Genomic DNA, 19,848 nt, shown 5'->3' with positions numbered 1-19,848 from the left:
TAAAAATAAATATTGAAGTGATGTTTTTATATTGAAGCCATACAACAGTTTTATTTAATTAATTAAATGTTTCCTCAATTTTAATTTGTGTTTATTTCTTTTTTTTTTTTTTACATTTCTATGTTACTTCATTTTCAGTTTATAGGTAAAACAATAATTAAGTTTTGTATGAATTATATGTCAGTAAATTAATTTAGCTTATTTACCTGATTCAAGATTAGACAAAATTTATGGTCATTCCAAAACATGGGGTAGATGAGAGGGAACGAAACTAAGTTCTGAGGTCCCGGTAAGCAGCGATGAAATAGAACACTAGAATCTAAAAAACTGAGCATTAGCAGCAAATAAATCCATACAATGACATAAAAACAATAAAACAAAGGGATATATTCTCTACTTCCTGTCCACACAGGAGATAATCAGGACCACGGGTTGAGGAAACCACTTCCCTACATTAGGTCTTTCATTAGTTTCATTATTACTTTCTCTGTGATGACACCGAGCCGTTGACTGTACCAGGCGCACAAGCAGCAGAGGAGCTGTCCTTTCAGCACCACCACCTCCAACTATACACAGTGCGTTTCTGCACCGGTGGCCACCAGCCTGTTAACACCGGGTGAAGGCTGTCCTTAAGTGCTGCAGTTGACACAAGTGCCAAAAGCAAAGTCTATGAAGCACAGTGATCTGTAATTAAATTGCCTGCAGTCATTTAACGCAGCCGCACTATTCTCAAGCCTACATAACTGCACCATTATGGTAGGTGTTTGAGACTTGATGGCACAATGGGCAGAATTAAAGCGATTGCATCCCCAGAACTGGTCGTAACATCGACAGAACTGTTTAGATGGACTCCACCAAAAGCTCCCATCGTCCACGTCTCCTGGAAAAACCCCTGCAGCCTTCAGTGTGGTGCTGATATCTGAAATCAGACAGACGTGTTTACAAGGGAACAAACTAGTCCACAGTTTTATAAAATGTAATCTGACATTTGGACACTTGATTGACAGACTGTGCAGACTGTTACTACAGTTTGATATGCCTCAAACGTTTTGTTGTTTGTTTTTTCAATGGGCAATTTGTACCCAGGAGTCTCTGGGAAAGTAAAGAATAAACTAAACTTAAACTTAAAATCAAGACATGCAAAAATGTATGCTTATTTGTTGTTATAGATGATTATGTAAAACATTTTTATTACAATCCTTATATCATTCATTAAAAATAACACAAACATGTTCATTGCCATCTTGTGGTCATTTAGTGTCTCTTTGAGGTCATGGGGTCACCTCAGTCAGAGTGACTGTTTAAATCCCATAAAGAATAGTTAAAAAACAAAAACGCAAAAAAAAAACCCCCACAATGAAATGAATAATGACCACAAAGTGATGCTGAATGACCACAAAAAGGCACAAATTGACCACAAAGAAAGACAAAATGCCCACAGAGACACAAAATGGCTGCAAAGTGATGCAAAGGAGACACAAATTGGCCACAAAGAGACACATAATGACCACAAAGAGACAGAAAATGACTGGAGAGAGGCAGAAACAGACACAAAATGACCACAAAGATACAGAGAATAACCTCAAAGACAGACAAAATAACCACAAAGGAACAGGAAATGATTGTAAACCATGTGTTTGTGTTGTTTTTACTTTAGGGGTCCCCCATAGGTGGAGTATAGCAGGGGGCCTTTTACCTGTGTGCACCCATGGGCTTTCTAATAATAGACAAACATTGAATAATCACAAATAAATTAGTTTTAATTGAAGATAAAAGCTGCAGCCTCCCCTGGTGATGACGAAGTTTTTTCTTTTTAATAAAACAACATGTCACCATGTTTAAACATGAGCGTCACATCAGACCTGCAGCGCCTCTGAGCTCCATGTTCAGGTGAGGGGAGATGTGTTTGTGTTGTTTTTAGTCTTCTCCAGTCTGGGGGGTCCTACAAAAGAGGGGGGAGGTATGGGGGGGCTTTCACCTATCTGCACCCAGGGCCCTCTCATAATCTGTCTGTCACTCAGGGATGGACAAACATTTAATGAAATAGTTCTAATTGAGGTTAAAGGCTGCAGCCTCACCGGGTGATGATGAAGTTGCTTCTTTTTAATATAACAACATGTCACCATCTTTAAACATGAGCGTCACATCAGATCTGCAGCGCCTCTGAGCTCCTTTATGTTGACTGTTATAAAAACATGAAGACTAGAGGAGACAGCGTTAAGGTGAGGGGAGATGTGCTTGTGCTGTTTTTCTGTCTTCTCCAGTCTGTAGGGTCCTAGAGGGGGAAAGTATGGGGGGTCTCATAACCCAAAACCTGTCGTATGTCACTCAAAGATGGACAAACATTGAATGAATTAGTTTTCATTGAGGATAAAGGCTGACGGTGAGATAGAGACGGGAGATGTGTTTGTGCGTTTTTTTGTCGGGGGTCTTACATAGGAGGGGAAAGGTATGGGGGGCTTTCACCTTTCTGCACCCAGGGCCGTCTCATAATCTGTCTTATGTCATTAAGGGATGGACAAAACCTTTAATGAATTAGTTTTAATTGAGGAGAAAGGTTGACGTTGAGATATAGAGACGGGTTAGGGTTAGGGGTCCAGTCTGGGGGTCAGGGGAAAGGTACGGGGGTCTTTCACCTTTCTGCACCCAGGGCTGTCTCAGCATCTGTCTCATCATCTGTCTCATCATGTCTCTCAGGGCTGGACAAACCTTTAATGAACCAGTTCCAGTCACTAGTCTCACCTGGTGATGATGAAGTTGTTTCTTTTTTAGTCAGAACAACACGTCACCATGTTGAGCATCACAATCAGACCTGCAGCGCCTCTGAGCTGCTTCATATTCACCGTAATAAAAACAGAAAGAACCGAGTAGACGGTGTAAATGTGAGGGGGGGTGTGGGGGGGTCGGTGTTATTCAGCCCCTCTGTCACTCACCTGCTCTCAGCCAATGGTAAGTTCTCCTCGGTCGGACCGACTCGCCGCCCGCTCCTCCGGTCCCTCCTCGTGCTGTCCTCGCCGTGCACGCGCGTGGTACCCACGGTCGTGAGGAGGAGGAGGATGTTGCGCGTGAAGGGGAAATGGCTGCCGAAAACAAGCCGGAAGGTAAGAGGAATATAATGGGATTAATTCACTAGTATCACCGCCGTCGTGGGGCTTTTCCGGAGCGGTCGCATCCCGGCGCGGGGACGAGGCAAGCTTGGCGGGGAGCGGAGGGTTTTTTTCGGCGGAGAACGGCTCCGCTATCCCGCTCCGAACAGGCGGCTAAAACGTGGAGACATCACCTAGCCGGCTAATATTAGCTTGCTTTCTAGCCCCGGCTACTATTCCCGGTGTAGCCCCCCGCGCGGTGAACGCTCCAACACGGGCACGAACAGCCCGGACAGTCCGCCTGGTGACAACAAAAAGTACCGCGTTGGTTCCGCTCGGGGTCGTTGTCAAACCGGGAGAAAATCCAAGTAGTTAACAACAAGGCTAAGTTAATGACAACATGTCAGCGGCAACTTCTTCCCCTCGTTACCCGGCTTCAACGCAGGCTGGCTCGGGTTAGTTTCTGTGTCAGCGCGGCTCCTCTCTGCGGTTTAGTTTTTTTTTTTTTTTGGGGGGAATCATTCAAACAAAACATGTCTTGCCTGTAAAATCGCAGTGTTTAGTTTTTATTTTAGTTTTATTCCCCCCTCGTTCACTTCAAGTCTTTAGACAATAATATGGAGGCAGAAGTGATGTGTTGTGTTTCTTTATTTTTGTTTGTTTTCCAATGTGTTTCCGATGAGAATCAACACAACTTGTGTCCTGAAATGAAAATGCCATCACAGCAGAAGAAGCAGGGAGGATGTTAGAGTATTTTTAAAATTTTTTTTAATTTACCAGCCTTGCCCATTACACTACTTTACTCACAGGGACGAAATGATTTTTTAAATTCCTAACCCTCCTCATCCTATTTCTTACGGCTCACTAACTCAAAATGAAATGCATTAGACTCACTCATTTCCTTTTTAGTGGGGTGTTTTACTGCGGAGCATATGCATAGGAGATCTGTTCTCATTCAGATACAGTCCCCTGGAATATTTGGGTGAGGAATTAAACACAACGTCTATATGAAGTAAAAAAAAAATGGAGATAAGATAAAACACATCAGCTCTAAAGGGGAATGTTTTACTGGGTTTAAACCATTTGGGCTGGATTGGTTTTATTTGAGAAGGATGGAAATTTCAGCTGATTAAAAACCGAAAGCATATATTTCAGCAGTGCTGCATTTTTAAATGTTGAACTTTTATGTGGCAGAATGATGGGGCAGCTTCCCTTCGAAACTTGTTGTCTCTTTTAAAAAAATTGATTTATATTATGGCTCAAGCAGAAGACTCACACCCCGGTCTTTAAAATTGGCTGCAGACTGAAATGAGAAAGAGACGAGCACTAAAATAAAAAAAAGGATTTCTCCATCAATCGTTAGGGCCAGATGTTTCCGAGCTGTTCGTAATGTTTTGTGGCAGGCTTCAAATTTGAACAGACTTCTGTCGGAGTTTAGTGTCAGTAACCTCAAACACAAATTCCTTTTGATGCAGAATTACTTTAATGCCTCAAATGAGTGTAAACAAAGTACCTGCTTCCATATGAGGGGAGAAGATAAAACGCTGGGATTTCAGTTGTTTGGATGTCAGTGTGCCAACCACTAAACCCAGTCCCACCAGGGGGTGGTATTGAGCTGCTCAAAGCACACTTAGTGTATACGAGGGATCAGTCTGTGGCTATGACAAAAAAATGAAGACATCTGGTTTTATGATAGTAATGACTTCACTGTGGTGTATAGGCCTAATGTATTCATCTACATAGCTGAACTTAACAAATAGTCTCCAGTTGTTAATCTTGATTCGTGTCCAACACAGGCAGCGCTCACTGAAAACCCTGACGTGAAAGTCCCCTTGCTGAGCAGGTTAAGTTATTTTCAGTGTTCCTGTGAGGCCGGTCAGTGGAAAAAGGAGGAGGAGGAGGAGAGGGAGGAAGAGGAGCATAGAGAGAAAGCGAGAGGGTCATATCTTAATGTAAATGTAATGCCGCCTCATGCAAACCTGGCCCTTAAAGCGTTTACGTAGAAACTCTCACGCTGAATCTTTTCTCCTGGATCCAGTTTTTTCTTACTTTTGGCCGTTCATTAATGTAGAACAGGCTTTTTCAACGTACATCACTGTTACAGTTTTTACATGACATGCTGGCGGATGTCAGGAGAGCACAGAGAGAGCTGAACAGTGCTTCTTAACCTTTTGTCCTTGTGGTATATGCAGGCAGCGCCGATCTCTTAGTTGTTTGGCAGGTCTTATGATGGCCCATAACAACTGAGGGTTACATCTTGGCATTCAACCCAGGGGCCAGGGCCTAGTCTCATTCAGCGGTGTAATGTTTTCATCCTGGGGTAATTCTCTACAGCCTAACTGATTGTCAGGGTCCTCAGGGGTCCTTTTTTTTCCTCCTTCACACTCATAAACAGCACAGAGGGTCCAATACTTTAACTACGAGGCCTGGAGGCCACAGAAGAGACAGGCCTGATATGTCTTAGCCGGAGATAAAACTACAGCCAATTGTCTTGAATCCACCAGAGCAGAGACTCATTCAAACATTGCTGTGCAAGAGCCAAATGTGAGAAATGAAGAAGCACCTTTGTAAACACAAGCAAGCACACACTTATTGTGGCATCGGGACTTAAAAGAAAACATTGTAAACATTAAAAGTTTTAAGCATTTACACTCTGGAGTTGGATCTCTAAACTGTCAGTGTGTCACATAAGCTATATAAGTCTAAAGCAGTTGGAGCAACAGACACAATCAACAAAGGCTGCTTTTTGGAAAACGTGAATCCAGCCTCACTCTCTCAGCTGCGCCGCGAGTCATATTTCTCCTCTTTATTTTCAAGTGGGTGCAGTTTAAAAAAGTTTCATGATGTTATCATTTCACTCAAAGTTCAGGGTGAAGCGGCAGCGAAACATCAAGTAAGCACGCAGTCAGCCATTAACTTACAAAAGTGCTTGTGCAGCAATGGTGTAAATGTTTCTCCGCTGTTTTGTAAAGAAGGATGAATTTAACCTCCGCGTGATGTCGGACGACTCACTTTGCTCTCGCAGTTTTGTGTTGAATCAGGCATTACGTTTTTTCTTTTCGTTTTTTTTTTTTCTTCTCCAACCATTTAATTGAATCAGTGAAGTGTGGATGGATGGGACCCGGGTTCGGTCTGTGGTTCCTGGGACGAATCACTCCTAATGCCTGCCTGTAATAGACCTTTACCGACTGTTTTGCACGGCCACATGATTGATTGTATTGATTAATCCGCTTTACCGGTGATGCAATAGGGAGTATTATTGACCCGCATCAAAGCCTCACTGACCCTTATTATCGTCCTTGCTTCGCGTGGGCCTAAGAATAGAAAAATAGACAAAACTCACTCTTTTTAAATAGACAATCGGCAAAATGATTCACTGTGATTCTTCATCATCATCATTATTATTATTGTTGTTGTTGTTATTATTATTAGTATCATATATTGTCCAAGAGCTCTTGTGTGTTTTTAAATGTATTTCAATATACTGTCTAGCCTCTGTTGATACTGCTTGCATGGGGAGTTTGCTTAGTAATCACAGGCTGGCAGAATGCTTCTTTTCCTCGATTGTCTCTACTTTTCTCTTTGCCTCCTGAAGGACTGAAGAAAGTTCGTAATCCGGATCGAATGTACAGATCAGCAGTGTGTTATGCTGGCCATGGTCCACCTAAGAGTATCAGTGATGACACAGAGATGAACAGTAAGAGTCAGTTATTAATACTGCATTGCCGCTCCAAGAAGCCACTAGCTGGCCAATCTATTATTCATTCATCGATTCATTTATTTACTTCTTGATTTCATCCGTACCCATGCTGCCCACCACCCCACCCCCCCCTTATCCTTCTTTTATTCTCCTCCAACACAACACCCCCTCCGGCTGCTCTGTTGATTGAAGTGTCTGCTTTACGGGATCACGCTGTCAATAGCTGAAGTGCTGTTGTTAACTAAGAGTGATTGTTTCAGGTTAAGGCCAGGGGATCAGGACCTGAGCGGACCCTCGGAGAGAAAGCTTACACTTTGAGCCATCAATTATGGCCCTGTACTTGCCTCTCCCCGCTTCTCTTCAACCTTTTTTGTGATGGGTGAAGAGAGAAAAAAAATCAACCAAAGTGTGTACTGTGCAGTATGACTTGAAAACGTTGCAAAATCAATTTGTGTTTGGCCGAAAAATATTTACACGGCGCTGAAAAATTTGTATCCTGTGATATTTTCTTCCTTCAAATGGATTAATCTTTGCCCCTGCTTCCCCTCTCATTACATTTGTGCGCCACGAGATCTGTGGACCAGGGGCAAAGAACAAAGACAGCACAACATCATAGCTGAGGGTTTTTTTTTCTTATGACTTGTAAAAACCAGCTTCTGTGGGCGCAACTGCTTCACTGCCCTGACAAGTCTGTGCACAAGTGCTATTTTCATGGCCAAAACAAATCAGTCAGAAATGTAGGCCAAAGTCCTGATGTTATCTGTGGGTGAGTTTCCCTTCATTCCTCCTCAGAGGATGTGTCTGAATTTTTAGCCCCTGTCTTCACCCATTGAAAATACTGTCCTCTGTGAAGCAGATTGTTTCTCAGCAGAAAGGAGCCTTTTCACTGTTAATGAATACACCAGTCTCTTCACTGCTGGAAGACTCTGTTGATCGAGACTAGAGACTGGGTAATTAAGTGTGCTCATGTATTGTCATTTCTAAATAGAGCATCTGAAATCACCCTCAGACCCTTTTTTAGGCTCGTCACTCGATATCTGTAACTGGGTGAGCTCGGCTGCACCGAATTTTCTTGGTATTTTTTTTAACAGCGAATGTTTTTGAGAGATTTAATGGCAGGGGACTGCTTGTGCAGATCTATGAAACAGCGACTCAGCCTGTAACAGGGACATTGTTGATAGACTTTTGCGTTGCCCCCTCATGTGTGACAGCTGTGACTGACAATATGTTTTGCCAGTCTTGCTATTTTCCTTCATGTTATTGCGTGATATTACAGTATCCTGCACCCATGTCAGACACCCTGTTTAATGCATTCAGCCCCAAGGTTTTTTTTCTCCCCCTGCCTCACCAGGACACTCCAGCAGAGTAGAGCAGCTCAAACAGGCAGGTAAACCATTGATCTGAGTAATCGTCTGAGTAATTGTGGGAGTAGTTATGATACAGAAAGAAGGGCTTTGTTTGTGTGCATGTGTAGGCAAGAGCGAGAAAGTGAAAGAGAGCAAGAGAGAGGCAAGGAGAGAGAGAGAGACCTCACCTCTGCTCTCCTTGAGATGGGATTTTTATGGATGGGTGAGCTTGGTGAGGGCTGAGAACACATAAAGAGTCATTTTCAGTTTGTTGCAGGCAGTTAACCGTGTGTGCATGTTTGTTGAACTTCCAGTAATAGGCCCGGGCTTTCTATTTTTTTTTTTTTTCAGCTGTTTGACTTTTTGACAGTCTTCCCTTATTATACTATATTACACATAGTGTGTCTAGCGCATAGCCACTGAGGGAATGTAAACAATGTAATTGTAAACAATGAAAGCTGCCACGCTGCAGATGTTGCATCTCGTTTGGTCGCAGCACAATCGCATAAGCAATGATGTCCATTGAGATTTAGTGTAAATTCGAATCTATCACATGCACTCAGACTCTTTCTTCCTTTCCCACTGGGTGAAAAAATAACACATAATTTTGCATCTTTTGAAACAGCTGTTGTGTGTGTGTGTGTGTGTGTGTGTGTGTGTGTGTGTTGCAGGCCAAACGCTCATTCTAGATGCTACTGCAACAAGCAATGCAATGTTCTCTTTGTTGTAGTTCGTTGTAACATAGCAACGCCATGGTGAAATTCAGCAGACAGTATTTTCTTTCACGCTTGTGGGCGGCTAGTAATTTCCCCGTATGTGAGAGTGTTATCGAACAGGCTATAGGCCAAATGATAAAGATAATTGGTTTCCCAGTCCTAAACTAACACAGGCTATATACTAAGTCTACATACTGCTCTCCGTGTCCCCATCTAGAGCCATCAGGCTGTGAGGAGAGCGGCCCCTGGACTATAGGCCAATCACAGTTATTACTACCAGGGAAATATGACACTGCCTAAATTGTCCTCTGTTGTAGCGAAGCTCACTTCAGGATCTCCCACAAGAAGGAGGCTACAGACTTTGGTCTAATTCAGGATCAACAATTCTCGTTTTTATATAAAGTATAAAATCTAGGAAGAATCACTCAGTGACACATCTGCCAAGGCCCAACAGTCCCTGTAGGAAACCAAATTTTATATTCAATAAATCCTAATTTCGTGAATACCAGTCCACTAAACATGCCAGATTTGTTTCCATCCAAATCCATAAATTATTCTCTGAGATATCAACAAAGAAGTTTAAGAACATCAACCAAAATTGACTGGCACAGACAAACAGACAGATAAATGCAGACGAAATCGTAACCTCCTGGCAGAGGGAATGATTCAGATACTCATGACCTGTGGAAGTGTCTTGAAATGTGAGATGTTGGACTATGATATAAAACAGAAAAAGTGACACAATCGAACAACTGTCACAGAAAAAAAGACTCAAAAGTTTTCCTCTCCATGTGTCAGAGTATCTGGAATGAGTTCTGTATTAGGGATTAAAATTTGTTATGATATATATATATATATATATATATAAAAAGTGTGAATGGAGCTTCGATGTCACGACCGCAGATGATTAGTGATGTTATGAAGAGTTTTGGCTCTTAGCTGAATCACAGGAAAGTGTCCTAACCTGAAGGCAACAGGGGCAGTATCCCATTAGTGTAAATGTCACTGCAGTAGCTTCCCGCAGGTTAACCCCCCTCCTTTACTTTTCTTTTCTCTTCTTCATCTTCTTCTTCTTCCACGCCTCACAACCAGATTCATCACTGTTTATTGACAGCTTGTCATCACTTGACCACTGCACCTTGGCTCTCTGAATTAATCTCTGCTTCACATTTTAACCACATTCTTTTTTGTTGTCTCATTGTCTACATTTTGTTTTCAACTGTCAACATGCAACTGTATAAGCTTTAGGTTCAGTCTGTCACTGGACTGCATTGACATCTTGCCTGCTATAGATCATTATAAATACTGTATAACCCATTCCACGCCCTCCGAATATAGATTTCAATTCAATTCAGACGCTTGACATATTTCTCATCATGTCTCAGCCTCTCACTGACTGTATATATATTTTTTTACATGCATCATAATGTAGAAAGTGCATGTAAGTAGGATGTGTAATATTTCTCTGTGCATGCTGTGAATTAATGTCATTTTGTCTTAAATCTTTCTTCCTTTCGTCTATTGTCGAAGTTTTTCTGTATATGCATGTTTTGTGTGCACAAAGAAAGACGATGGCTTTTCTTTCAAATCCCCTGCTAGTGATGAAAGCACAATGATAAAATAACAAGTGATGTTTCTACAGTTTCTGTCCGTCTCCCTCTGACTATAAAAGTGTTATTCTGTCCGTATAAAACAGGGATTAAATGATCAAAATATCGGTTACTTCTGCTAATGAGTTAGTTGCAGGGGGTGTTTAAGGATGACAGCGTATCACCAGGTTAAACAATGCTGCTGCTGCTGCCTATTCTTTCTTTGAACAGCCTCAGCGTTGGCAGTTAAAATAAAGATACAGTATTTGACGCTGCATTAAGAAATATGCAAAACAGTTAATTCTCACAAGATGTCAATGTGACAGATTTATTCCTGTCGTTAGTCTCTGCATCGAGAAGAGCTCCTCTGCAAATGAAAGGTTTTTTTTTTGTGCTGTCTTCCTGCTGCATCATTCACTACCACTGATAAGTTGTTAACTAGTTGCTTGGCTACGGTTTATGTGCAGCAGATGGGGTGTGTTTTTTTTTTCTTTACGGTAGCATAAAATTTCACACCCTAGTTGATGAAATATGTCTGAGCTAAGATCTTTTGGCTAACCATGCTAATTCTGGAGATAAACTCGTAGGAGCATTTTTTTCTTTTGGTCCAGCCCAGTGAGTGGATCAGGGGCCTGATTCAGTTTCACAGCGCTTCTTTACCGAGAGGAGGTGAGAGCCAAATGTTTATCCACAGGACTGTTAGCTCGTCTGTGATTCACCTCCCACGTGTTTCAGGTATAGCTCCAAAAGTGCAGATAGTGTTACACTGCTCCTCACATCCTTAAGCCATATTAGCCACTAAACTGTTGTGGAAAAAACGTTGGCATTCAGACTGTTACTTTGGATATGCACCGCCAGCAGCGGTTTGTTGAATGATCTATAGCCAAAACATTAGCTTGCAATTTCTCCACAATGTGGGCACAGATTAAAAAGAAAAACTGTCACTCCCAGAGCGCTCTGAGACAGAGAGGGAAGAGAGAGGGTTTTGCGTTCAGGGCTCAGATATTGATTAAAGATTTGTTTTTGTCAGCCTTTCCAGTCTCATGACCCTCGCTCCCGTCTCTAGGGTGGGGCTGGAGCAAGCTAGCATGACAGATACCCTTAAATTCAGCCCAAGTGTTTGCTTAGCAGCCAGGATCAGCGATAATCCAAACATCAGCGCACAGAAATATATATATCTTCATACACGTTCGACAGAGGGTGATGAGAATTAGGAAGGCACGTGCCACTGTTCAGAACACGAATGGCAACATGAAAGCTGCAGACCTGTAGCCTCTGCACTAAAAAGAGCTCCTCTCCCTCTTTAGCCTTTTGGATGTGAGCTTGCTCATCAAGACCCAGAATGTAATTGGCTCCAGTGTGCCAGCTCAGCTCAGCTCATCCTCTCATATAACAAGCTCTGGTATCAGCCTGTCTTGCACTTTTAGTGTTTTACAATCAAATAGTAGTTTTCTGTGTATCCCTTTCTTGGCTAATGTACACACAGTCATTAAGGCTGCTGTTTAGACTCCAAAGTAAATATTAAAACTTACAGGGGAAAGCAGTGGAAATGCAAAAGAAGCAGAGTTCCCGTCAAGCTTTGATCCATTAACATTTTCAAAGCCAAATTTTTGTCGGTAATTTGTTGTTTATACACTGATCTTCTCAGACAATTAGATCATGAAGAAGTTGTCTATAATCTATTAATGTATTCCAAATCTGGCATACAAGGTATTCCCCCGTGGGCCGTTTTCAGCTCATGCACATAGAGTATATGTGGATTTCCATGCCACAGTGGACAAATTAGTAAGCAGCACTTTGTTGTGGATGCTCATGGTTCCTCCTTCTCATCTGTGGAAATGTCTGGTGGAAGGAACCGAAGGCATATGGTAGCTGAAATATTATTACTGTGGATAAATGGCAGCTGAAAGTTGGAGTTATGAGAGTGTAATGCAGCAGAAAAGAAACCTCTGCGCTCGACGGTTACAGTGAGTTTGCTTTTGCGTCCCATGAGAGCCTGGTAAGAAACGTTCTTATGTAAACAAGGCCCCTCTCATGTTAGACAAGGGTTCCCAGATTAGAGACGGCCAACACTCAACATCTGAATAACAAGTGTCACATCTAAAACACATGGTTTATTTAACACCACAAGCATAGTGGACGATTTGAAACACGACAGTAGTTAGCCTGTTTTACAAAGAAATGCAGGCGCTCGTATTTGAGATGGATAAAACCTAGAACTTCATTAGATAGAGCTCTGTCTACTGTGCTTCGTCCATTACAACAACAGTAATGCTGCAAATGTCGTGCACAGTTTAACATGAATATACTATGAACATCCAGATATCTTAGCAGTATTTTACAGGTTAAATCATGAGATATACCCTGATTACATTAAATATTTGGCTGCAAATGCTTTGCAGTCAATGTATGTGTGGAATCCTTGATCCATGGACATTAACAGATACTTGGCTTGTTCCCTGGTGCTGCTCTGCCAGACTTGTCCTGCAGCCATATTCATTTCTTGCTGGTTCTGGGGGCTTGTTGCCTTCAGACTGGATCTTCAGCAAGAGGAGCAGATGCTTAGGTGGATTGAGGTCTAGTGACTGACTTGGCCAGTCAAGAACATTTCATAGTTTGGCCGTAATAAATCTGTATGGCTGCTCTAGAAATAGGGGACTGTGAGTGCAAGTGGGGACCATGAAACACTGAAAGACAGCACTTTAAGACTTGAGGCAAAGGCTATGTGAGGTGAAAGGGAACGGTGCATGTTCGTTTGTAGTCGGGTCCTTTGATTTGGCGCATCTACACAGTCAGAAGCTGGAACTGTACCCATGTCCCGTCTGCTGCAGTTAACTCAGTCAAACCAGAGCAAACAGACAAAATGCATATATGACCAATCTTTTTTTACAAATCTTGCAAATCTAAAGAATAAGATGCTCCCAAAAAGTCCAGACATTGTCAGAGAGCCATTAAGTTTTCTACAGTATCAAAGTAATCCACTGATAATTGTCTTAGTTCGTCCATAGGAGCATTGCATGAATAGATAATTCAGCTGACAACTATTAGCTGTCCCCTGAATTTGGGCAAAAATTCCGGTTTTCATTGAAAACGCCTGAATTAGAGCTTTGACCATTACATACACTCACATAACTTTAACTGGCTGATTTAAAATCAGTTTATCAGGTTATAAAACATGGAAGAAACGCCCCTTGTAAAAGTAATATCATGCAAAAAGGGCAAGTGAAATATTATAGGCTTCGACAGAAAAATATTCCCCAGAACATGTCCAGTGGAAAAGATTCCAGTAATGTCTTAAATATATATTAGGTTGTTATGAGAATGTCCTCATTAACAGGCTTAAGACTTCTCGCATCATTTAACGTAGTTACATGCACATTAGTAATCTGATCACACCCTATTTATTTGATTTTAGAAGTGTTTACGTAAGGTTAAAGGATTAAGAGAAACCCAGTTAACACATGAGTCCTGCAGGGTTTACAGGTTGCTCTGCCGCTTGGGGGGTTGTTAGCTGACAAATACAAGACCAGGATTTCAAAGTAAAATGCAGTCATGTGGTAGTTGTTTCACCTTTCATGTGCACAGCATACTTAACTGAGATGTGTTTTGCATAATTCAGGGTTCCGTGGCACAGAGAGTTGTAAAGCCGGCAACACTTTGCACAGAGACATGTTGTGCAATGACCGGTGTAATTATAAGGTTGTGAAATGATTAAAACCAAGCGAGAGACTACAGTTTTCATTCTATTTGTCAGGAGCCTCGATGTTTCATGTTCATCTCAGCCCCAGTATTTTAGCCTGCTGGCAGATTGAGCAGACAAATCCTCCTGCGGTAGATTTCGATCCCGACTCTCTTGGCGATAAAATCCTCAACATGCTTGAGACATATTCCAATCTAGCCCTGTCAGCTGTTGATGGTGTCACAGGAGGCGGTGCCAGGGGGCAGCACTGAATCCTGAATAATCCGCACAGAGACAGACATATGTGTCTACTGCTGCTGCTGCTGCAAAGAGGGGATTCTTCAGATCACATGTCGTAGGATGGGAGATGGACAAAACTTTGTTCTGACCCACGCTGTATCCGAGTGTGGATCGAGTGCGATTTTTCCCATTTTGGAGTGGGCTTCAGTTTTCTGCTCCTCTTGACCCTTTTATTGGACGATAATGAAAGTTTGGCTGTGCATCAAAATGAGACTACAGCTTCTTGATTAGTTTCCTTTTGAATAACAAAAAGTCCCCTTGTACAAAAAAACCAGCCTCCTTCTGTCTGTGCTGGCTCTCTGATAATTCAGCTGCAGCATGTTTTCTAGTTCTGACAGTGAAAGCGCTCCGGTACCGAGGAGCAGATGCTGTATGTGATTCTTAATTGGGCATAGCGGATGATTACAGATACCTGTGCAGCTGATATAAAACAGAGTGTACATGCAGAATTATAGGTACAGATGGAAATGGTAAATACTACACATCTACCCGTGCGTTCCTCTGGGAGCGATGATGTGCCACCTCGCGCGTTATACCGTGGAGCGACTGTGTTCACTGAGGTTTCTGGGCAGTGGCACTCTGTTCCCGCTGTGACGTACATCAAGCTACAAGCATCTTCTTATATCCTCATGATCATTATTTGTATTGGCTTTTAAAGTGGTGTTTCTCTGCGGTTGAACTTTTTCTTTCTTTTCCTACAATCAACCAGTGACATCAGCTCCCCCAGGGATCCATAGTCAGCACTCATATTCAAGCTTTTTACTCTCTCTCCCTTTTACTCACCCATTTCCCCCCCCTCTAGTATCCAAACCTGCACTTGTATAAATATGAAAGAATGTGCCTCGTTCTATGATATTTGGTTTTTAGCTTTAGTTTATTTCCCAGCTAAATTGCATTGCATAAATGCAGCATTTTGCATCACCTCCCGCGAATCTATTTACATTAAATCCACACACATTAAAACTGAATAACAGATTCATTTGCACATGCTGGAACATTTACCTGGATTTACTAACTACGTGCAATATTTGCGGGGCTTGATTTACAGCTTGTAGATGCATTACAAGTGCGGCATGTACAAAAAGATTAAAGGTTCACAGTGGGTGTGATGGGGGTGAGGTGGAGGGAACAACCTAAACTTTATTGGCAGCTACGGTGAAAAAGAGAAGCTCATATTCTTGGCAGGCTTCGTCTGGATGATGCACAAGCTAAAATATTTCCTCAATGACACAATCTGACACAAGTCTTTCCACCCTCTGTTATGAACCATACATCTTTTCCACACTGACTTTTTTTCCATGTTGATGCACCTGAGATTGTGTTTTTTTTTCACTAGCACTGTCTTCGACCTCCCAGTGATTGACAATCACAGACTTTTCTGCTTTTGCAGTCATTGTTACCGATAAAATGTTGTATGAGAATTACTAGGATTATGTCCACGTAAGCCTATATCTCCTGTTCTATTAAAGCTGTAATAGGGTTCTTCATGATATTATAAATTCAACACGTCCTGGTCTTCCTAAACAAGTATAGTTTGTTCACACATCATCCATCTCCATATTTTACCTGGAAGAAAGCACTGGAATTAATTTAACATTTGAATGCATTCATGCATGATTGTGTCTTTAACCCCTACTGTTTTACAATACTCGTGAACTGATTGTGAAATCTAAATTATGGATTGAGCGACATGCATTATGATGTAAGCATTGGGCCTGGTAATTGTAATTATTTCCCTTATTAATATACCACATTCTGGCGTGCAGCGCACAGGCCCCCTTACTAAGTCCCCATACGCTGTAAAATCACTCAAGGGTGTTTATTGTGTCTAAATAATGAATAGACACAGCCTTTACAAGTTGACAGTGAAAAATTTCTGGCGAACTCCCCTGATACGATGCATTTCACAGTAAAATAATTTAGCCAAGCACAAAATAAAATGCAGGCAGTCCTCTCTTATTTCTTAAATGAATTTCCTAATTCGGTTTGAGATAGTTATTTTAGAGTGAGCGTTTTGTGACAGAGAGACGGACGGCCTGATAAGGAGGGAGACGAGTCAACAAGGTATAGAGCCTGTGCTAAATATCCTGTTTTGCGTTGCTCTTGTTGCAGATGAACATGGACATTTGAAAATATACCTGCCCAAGAAGCTGCTTGAATGTCTACCAAAATGCACCTCGCTGCCAAAGGAGAGACACCGGTGGAACACTAATGAGGTAAGGCTACTGCTCTTTAGCATACCACTTTCTTCTCAATCCATCTCTTTACAAAGGTGCCAGTCTAAAAGACACCCTATTCTCCAAGGCCCTTTTCAGATTTGTAAGACGTGTGAACTCTCTTCAAAGCAACGCGACGCCTTTTCCATGAGTTTCCTCAATCTAAAAGAAATATACCCCTAGCAAAATATACCCTCTTAACTCACATAGGCCAAGCGTTTAAACATTTCACATTATACCAGTGAAGATATTTTATGTTTACTTTATTCTCTGGTATTTTCCCTTCATCTTACACATGACGGGGAATATCAGGATTGTTATAACTGTATTAAATATACTTTTTATATTTAGATTTCTCTTTAGATTCCATTTGTATTATGTTTTAAAATTTGTAGTGCAACTCATGAAATAATCCTTGGAATATCACCTTTGCTGTAATTTAGGTGAACTTATTAATATTGATGCAAAGCTTCCTCTGATCTTTTTTGTCTTTGGTCGCTGCATCTCAAAATCTCTAACGTAGAGAATTCACTGCCTGCACGGATAGTCTGATGTTTAATTGTGACACAGCGCGTTCTCTGGTCAAATACGGGGAACAAACCACAAAACAGACGAAACATTCTCTCCCTCTCTCCTCGTGTTTGAACTGAGACAGTTGAGAAACGTCTCTCATCTCCTAGTTTGTGTTTACTGTGGATTTTCCAGTGCTCATTCTCTGCAAGGAAAACCCCGTCTGGCATTAATCAAAGGTTGATATCGTTCTCTTGTTGAGTCTCGTTTGGCAAGCATCACAAGGGCCTCGCGATGTAAACAGGTTTTTAGCGTTGGTGCTGTGAAAGCATGAGGTGTCTTTCATTTCATATTTGCATCACATTAAGATGAGACACAATTTATCCATCGTCAAATCAAACCCGATAATCGTTTTCTTGCTTTGACAGGTTGTCACAGATCTGGTCATTTTCATTTCCCTTTTACCTGAAGTACAGACATTTAAATTATTTTTTTATTAGATACGTAATCAGGCATTTGTCTTGTTTGATGTTTATGCTGTTTATAAAGGGACAATATTAGAGTCTCCTGAGATAGCTGCATTAGTTTTGCTGTCTGAATCTTAATCTGCTATAGACTTGTGATTAGTTCACCTGCATGCTATTTTGCCAAATTTTTAATCTTAAAGCAAAACAAAAAAATATTGTTTTCTCTTTATGAAGTCACAAGGCCAAGATAAAATATGTAATTTCTGAAAAAAGGATTTATTTAAGCTGTTTGCTGCCTTTTTAAACAATATTCACGATAAGGGTTATCGCAGCAGAGCACGACAGATATATCAGTTGGCCGATAATATCAGCCAATATGAGACTTCCACAGATGTATCAGTATCAGCCTTTATGTTGCAGAGATGTGCCAGTATAAAAGCCTTTATTCTACAGAATAAACTATACAAAGAAATTAGCATTTATGTTCATATTTTACATAAAAATACAAAAAATGCTTGTAACCATAATACAATTAATCTTATATGGTTAAACAGTAAAATATAAGGACTCAATTACATTTCTTTGTCATGAGGGTTGAATAATGATATTCTACAAGTCATTGCCAGATTTATTTTTTATACATATATTCTATATCCGCCCATATATTGGTAGCTAAACTTTATTTTACTCCCTAATATCAGTGTTGGCATCGACCCCCAAAGATCCACATTGGTCTGGCTCTATCACATAGTAATTGATATGGTTTGACATTATTAAATTGCATTATATGCACTACATGCTCTACTGTAGTTCCCCTAACAGCATGTTGCTTCAAACCTTCCCCTGTTCTTAATTCTTCATAGATTTATCTCTTTTATTTCCTCTACTGGAAAAAAAAAGATTACTCTTTTCAGAGAACTGGTTGTAATTAGACTTAAATACACTCCATGACAAATCTTAAAACCAATATGCAAAAATCAACCATCCATGCTTTAGATTAACAAATTGTGACCATATAAATATAGTCATCTGCAGTGATGAAAGTTAATTGACTGAAAAACAACCAGATGATAAGGCACCAGACAGGCTCGTTCCTAAGGAACAGGATATTCAAAAAGACAATCTGTCATTGACACACAGTAAAATATTATTTTACACCCACTTTGTGTCGTAGATGTGTTTTAGAAAATAGATGAAGGGACTAATTTAATTGCGGTAAAGACATGGATGTGTGAGAAGTAGACGAAATTACGGTGGTGATTGATATAGCCGGAATTATCCATAGTTTCTCATACGCTACATCACTTGCAGTCTCCATTTTCATCCCAGTCTCCATCTGTCAAATCTCTGCCCCGGTTATGAGAAAAAATGTATAATGCTTGTGTGTTTCTAATTGGCTGATGTTGTAACTTGCTTGCCCTGTCTGACCTGCATTGTGCCGCTAGCAGTCTAAATTAATTTACATGGCTCTGAAATTGATCTCAAAATGTACGTCTAAGCATTTGCTGGGGATAAATACTGGCGGCTGCAGCTGTTAGCATGTCGTGTCATCCCATAGCAAATTAAAACATAGGAGAAACATTTCAGGGGGAAAAATTGAAAAACACCCTGTTGTGTTTCTGGGGCCGCAGATTCCTCTGTGGATGTTTGTCGGTGCTGAGAGGATATTTGGGGGCAAAAAGATGGTTCCAGTGGTGCTGTGGTATGAATGCCAATAGTGTTTTCCCCGGGTTGAAGAGAGCAAGGCAACCTTTCCTAAAATCAAGGACGTTTCTTTTTTGTGCAGACCATGCAAATTAGAGTGTTTGTTCCCCACTGGTGGCAGACAGGCAGGAAGAGAGGGATCAGAGAGGCTCTTGTCGCTGCAACAGTATGACTCTTAGTGAAAGTGACACCTCATCAATTCAGTGCATATTTCTGGCCCCGGCTCAGCATGCTTAATGCACTAATTTCCCACCTTTTACGTTAAAGGAATCTCAGTCGTCTGGTAGGTTAGGGCTGATAATCTTCATTAGAGCAAAAAGGAAATCGATTGTGTGACATATGCTGTAGTTATTTGTCTTCCACAGCAATATTTAGCCCAGGCGGTTTCGCTGCTTTGTGTCTGAACACTATAGTTGCTAGGTAACATAATAGTTCTCCTGTCATATTGAAATTTGTTTGAGTGTTTGAAATATTTAGATCGGCAATGATTGATCAATTCATCTATTGCTATATTGATAGAAAATCAGCCAGCAAA

General features: G+C 41.1%; 1 protein-coding gene across 8 annotated transcripts in view; it reads left to right on the top strand.

Moving 5' to 3' along the window:
* The first annotated feature begins 3,003 nt into the window (after positions 1 to 3,003).
* camta1a (calmodulin binding transcription activator 1a) overlaps positions 3,004 to 19,848 on the top strand; it is a 284,247-nt gene continuing 267,402 nt past the window's right edge. For 7 of the 8 annotated variants that reach the window (XM_035159560.2, XM_035159550.2, XM_035159548.2 and 4 more), the window contains exons 1-3: positions 3,004 to 3,101; positions 6,682 to 6,783; positions 16,529 to 16,632. In XM_035159560.2, the coding sequence (XP_035015451.1) occupies positions 3,077 to 3,101; positions 6,682 to 6,783; positions 16,529 to 16,632 (231 nt within the window). In that variant the 5' untranslated portion in view covers positions 3,004 to 3,076. The remainder of the gene's footprint in view (positions 3,102 to 6,681; positions 6,784 to 16,528; positions 16,633 to 19,848) is intronic. The other variant, XM_035159549.2, reaches the window with a different exon arrangement.

The sequence above is a fragment of the Hippoglossus stenolepis genome, chromosome 6 (genome assembly GCF_022539355.2).
Source record: "Hippoglossus stenolepis isolate QCI-W04-F060 chromosome 6, HSTE1.2, whole genome shotgun sequence".
NCBI lineage: Eukaryota > Metazoa > Chordata > Actinopteri > Pleuronectiformes > Pleuronectidae > Hippoglossus > Hippoglossus stenolepis.
This window is presented reverse-complemented; position numbering and strand designations above follow the sequence as displayed.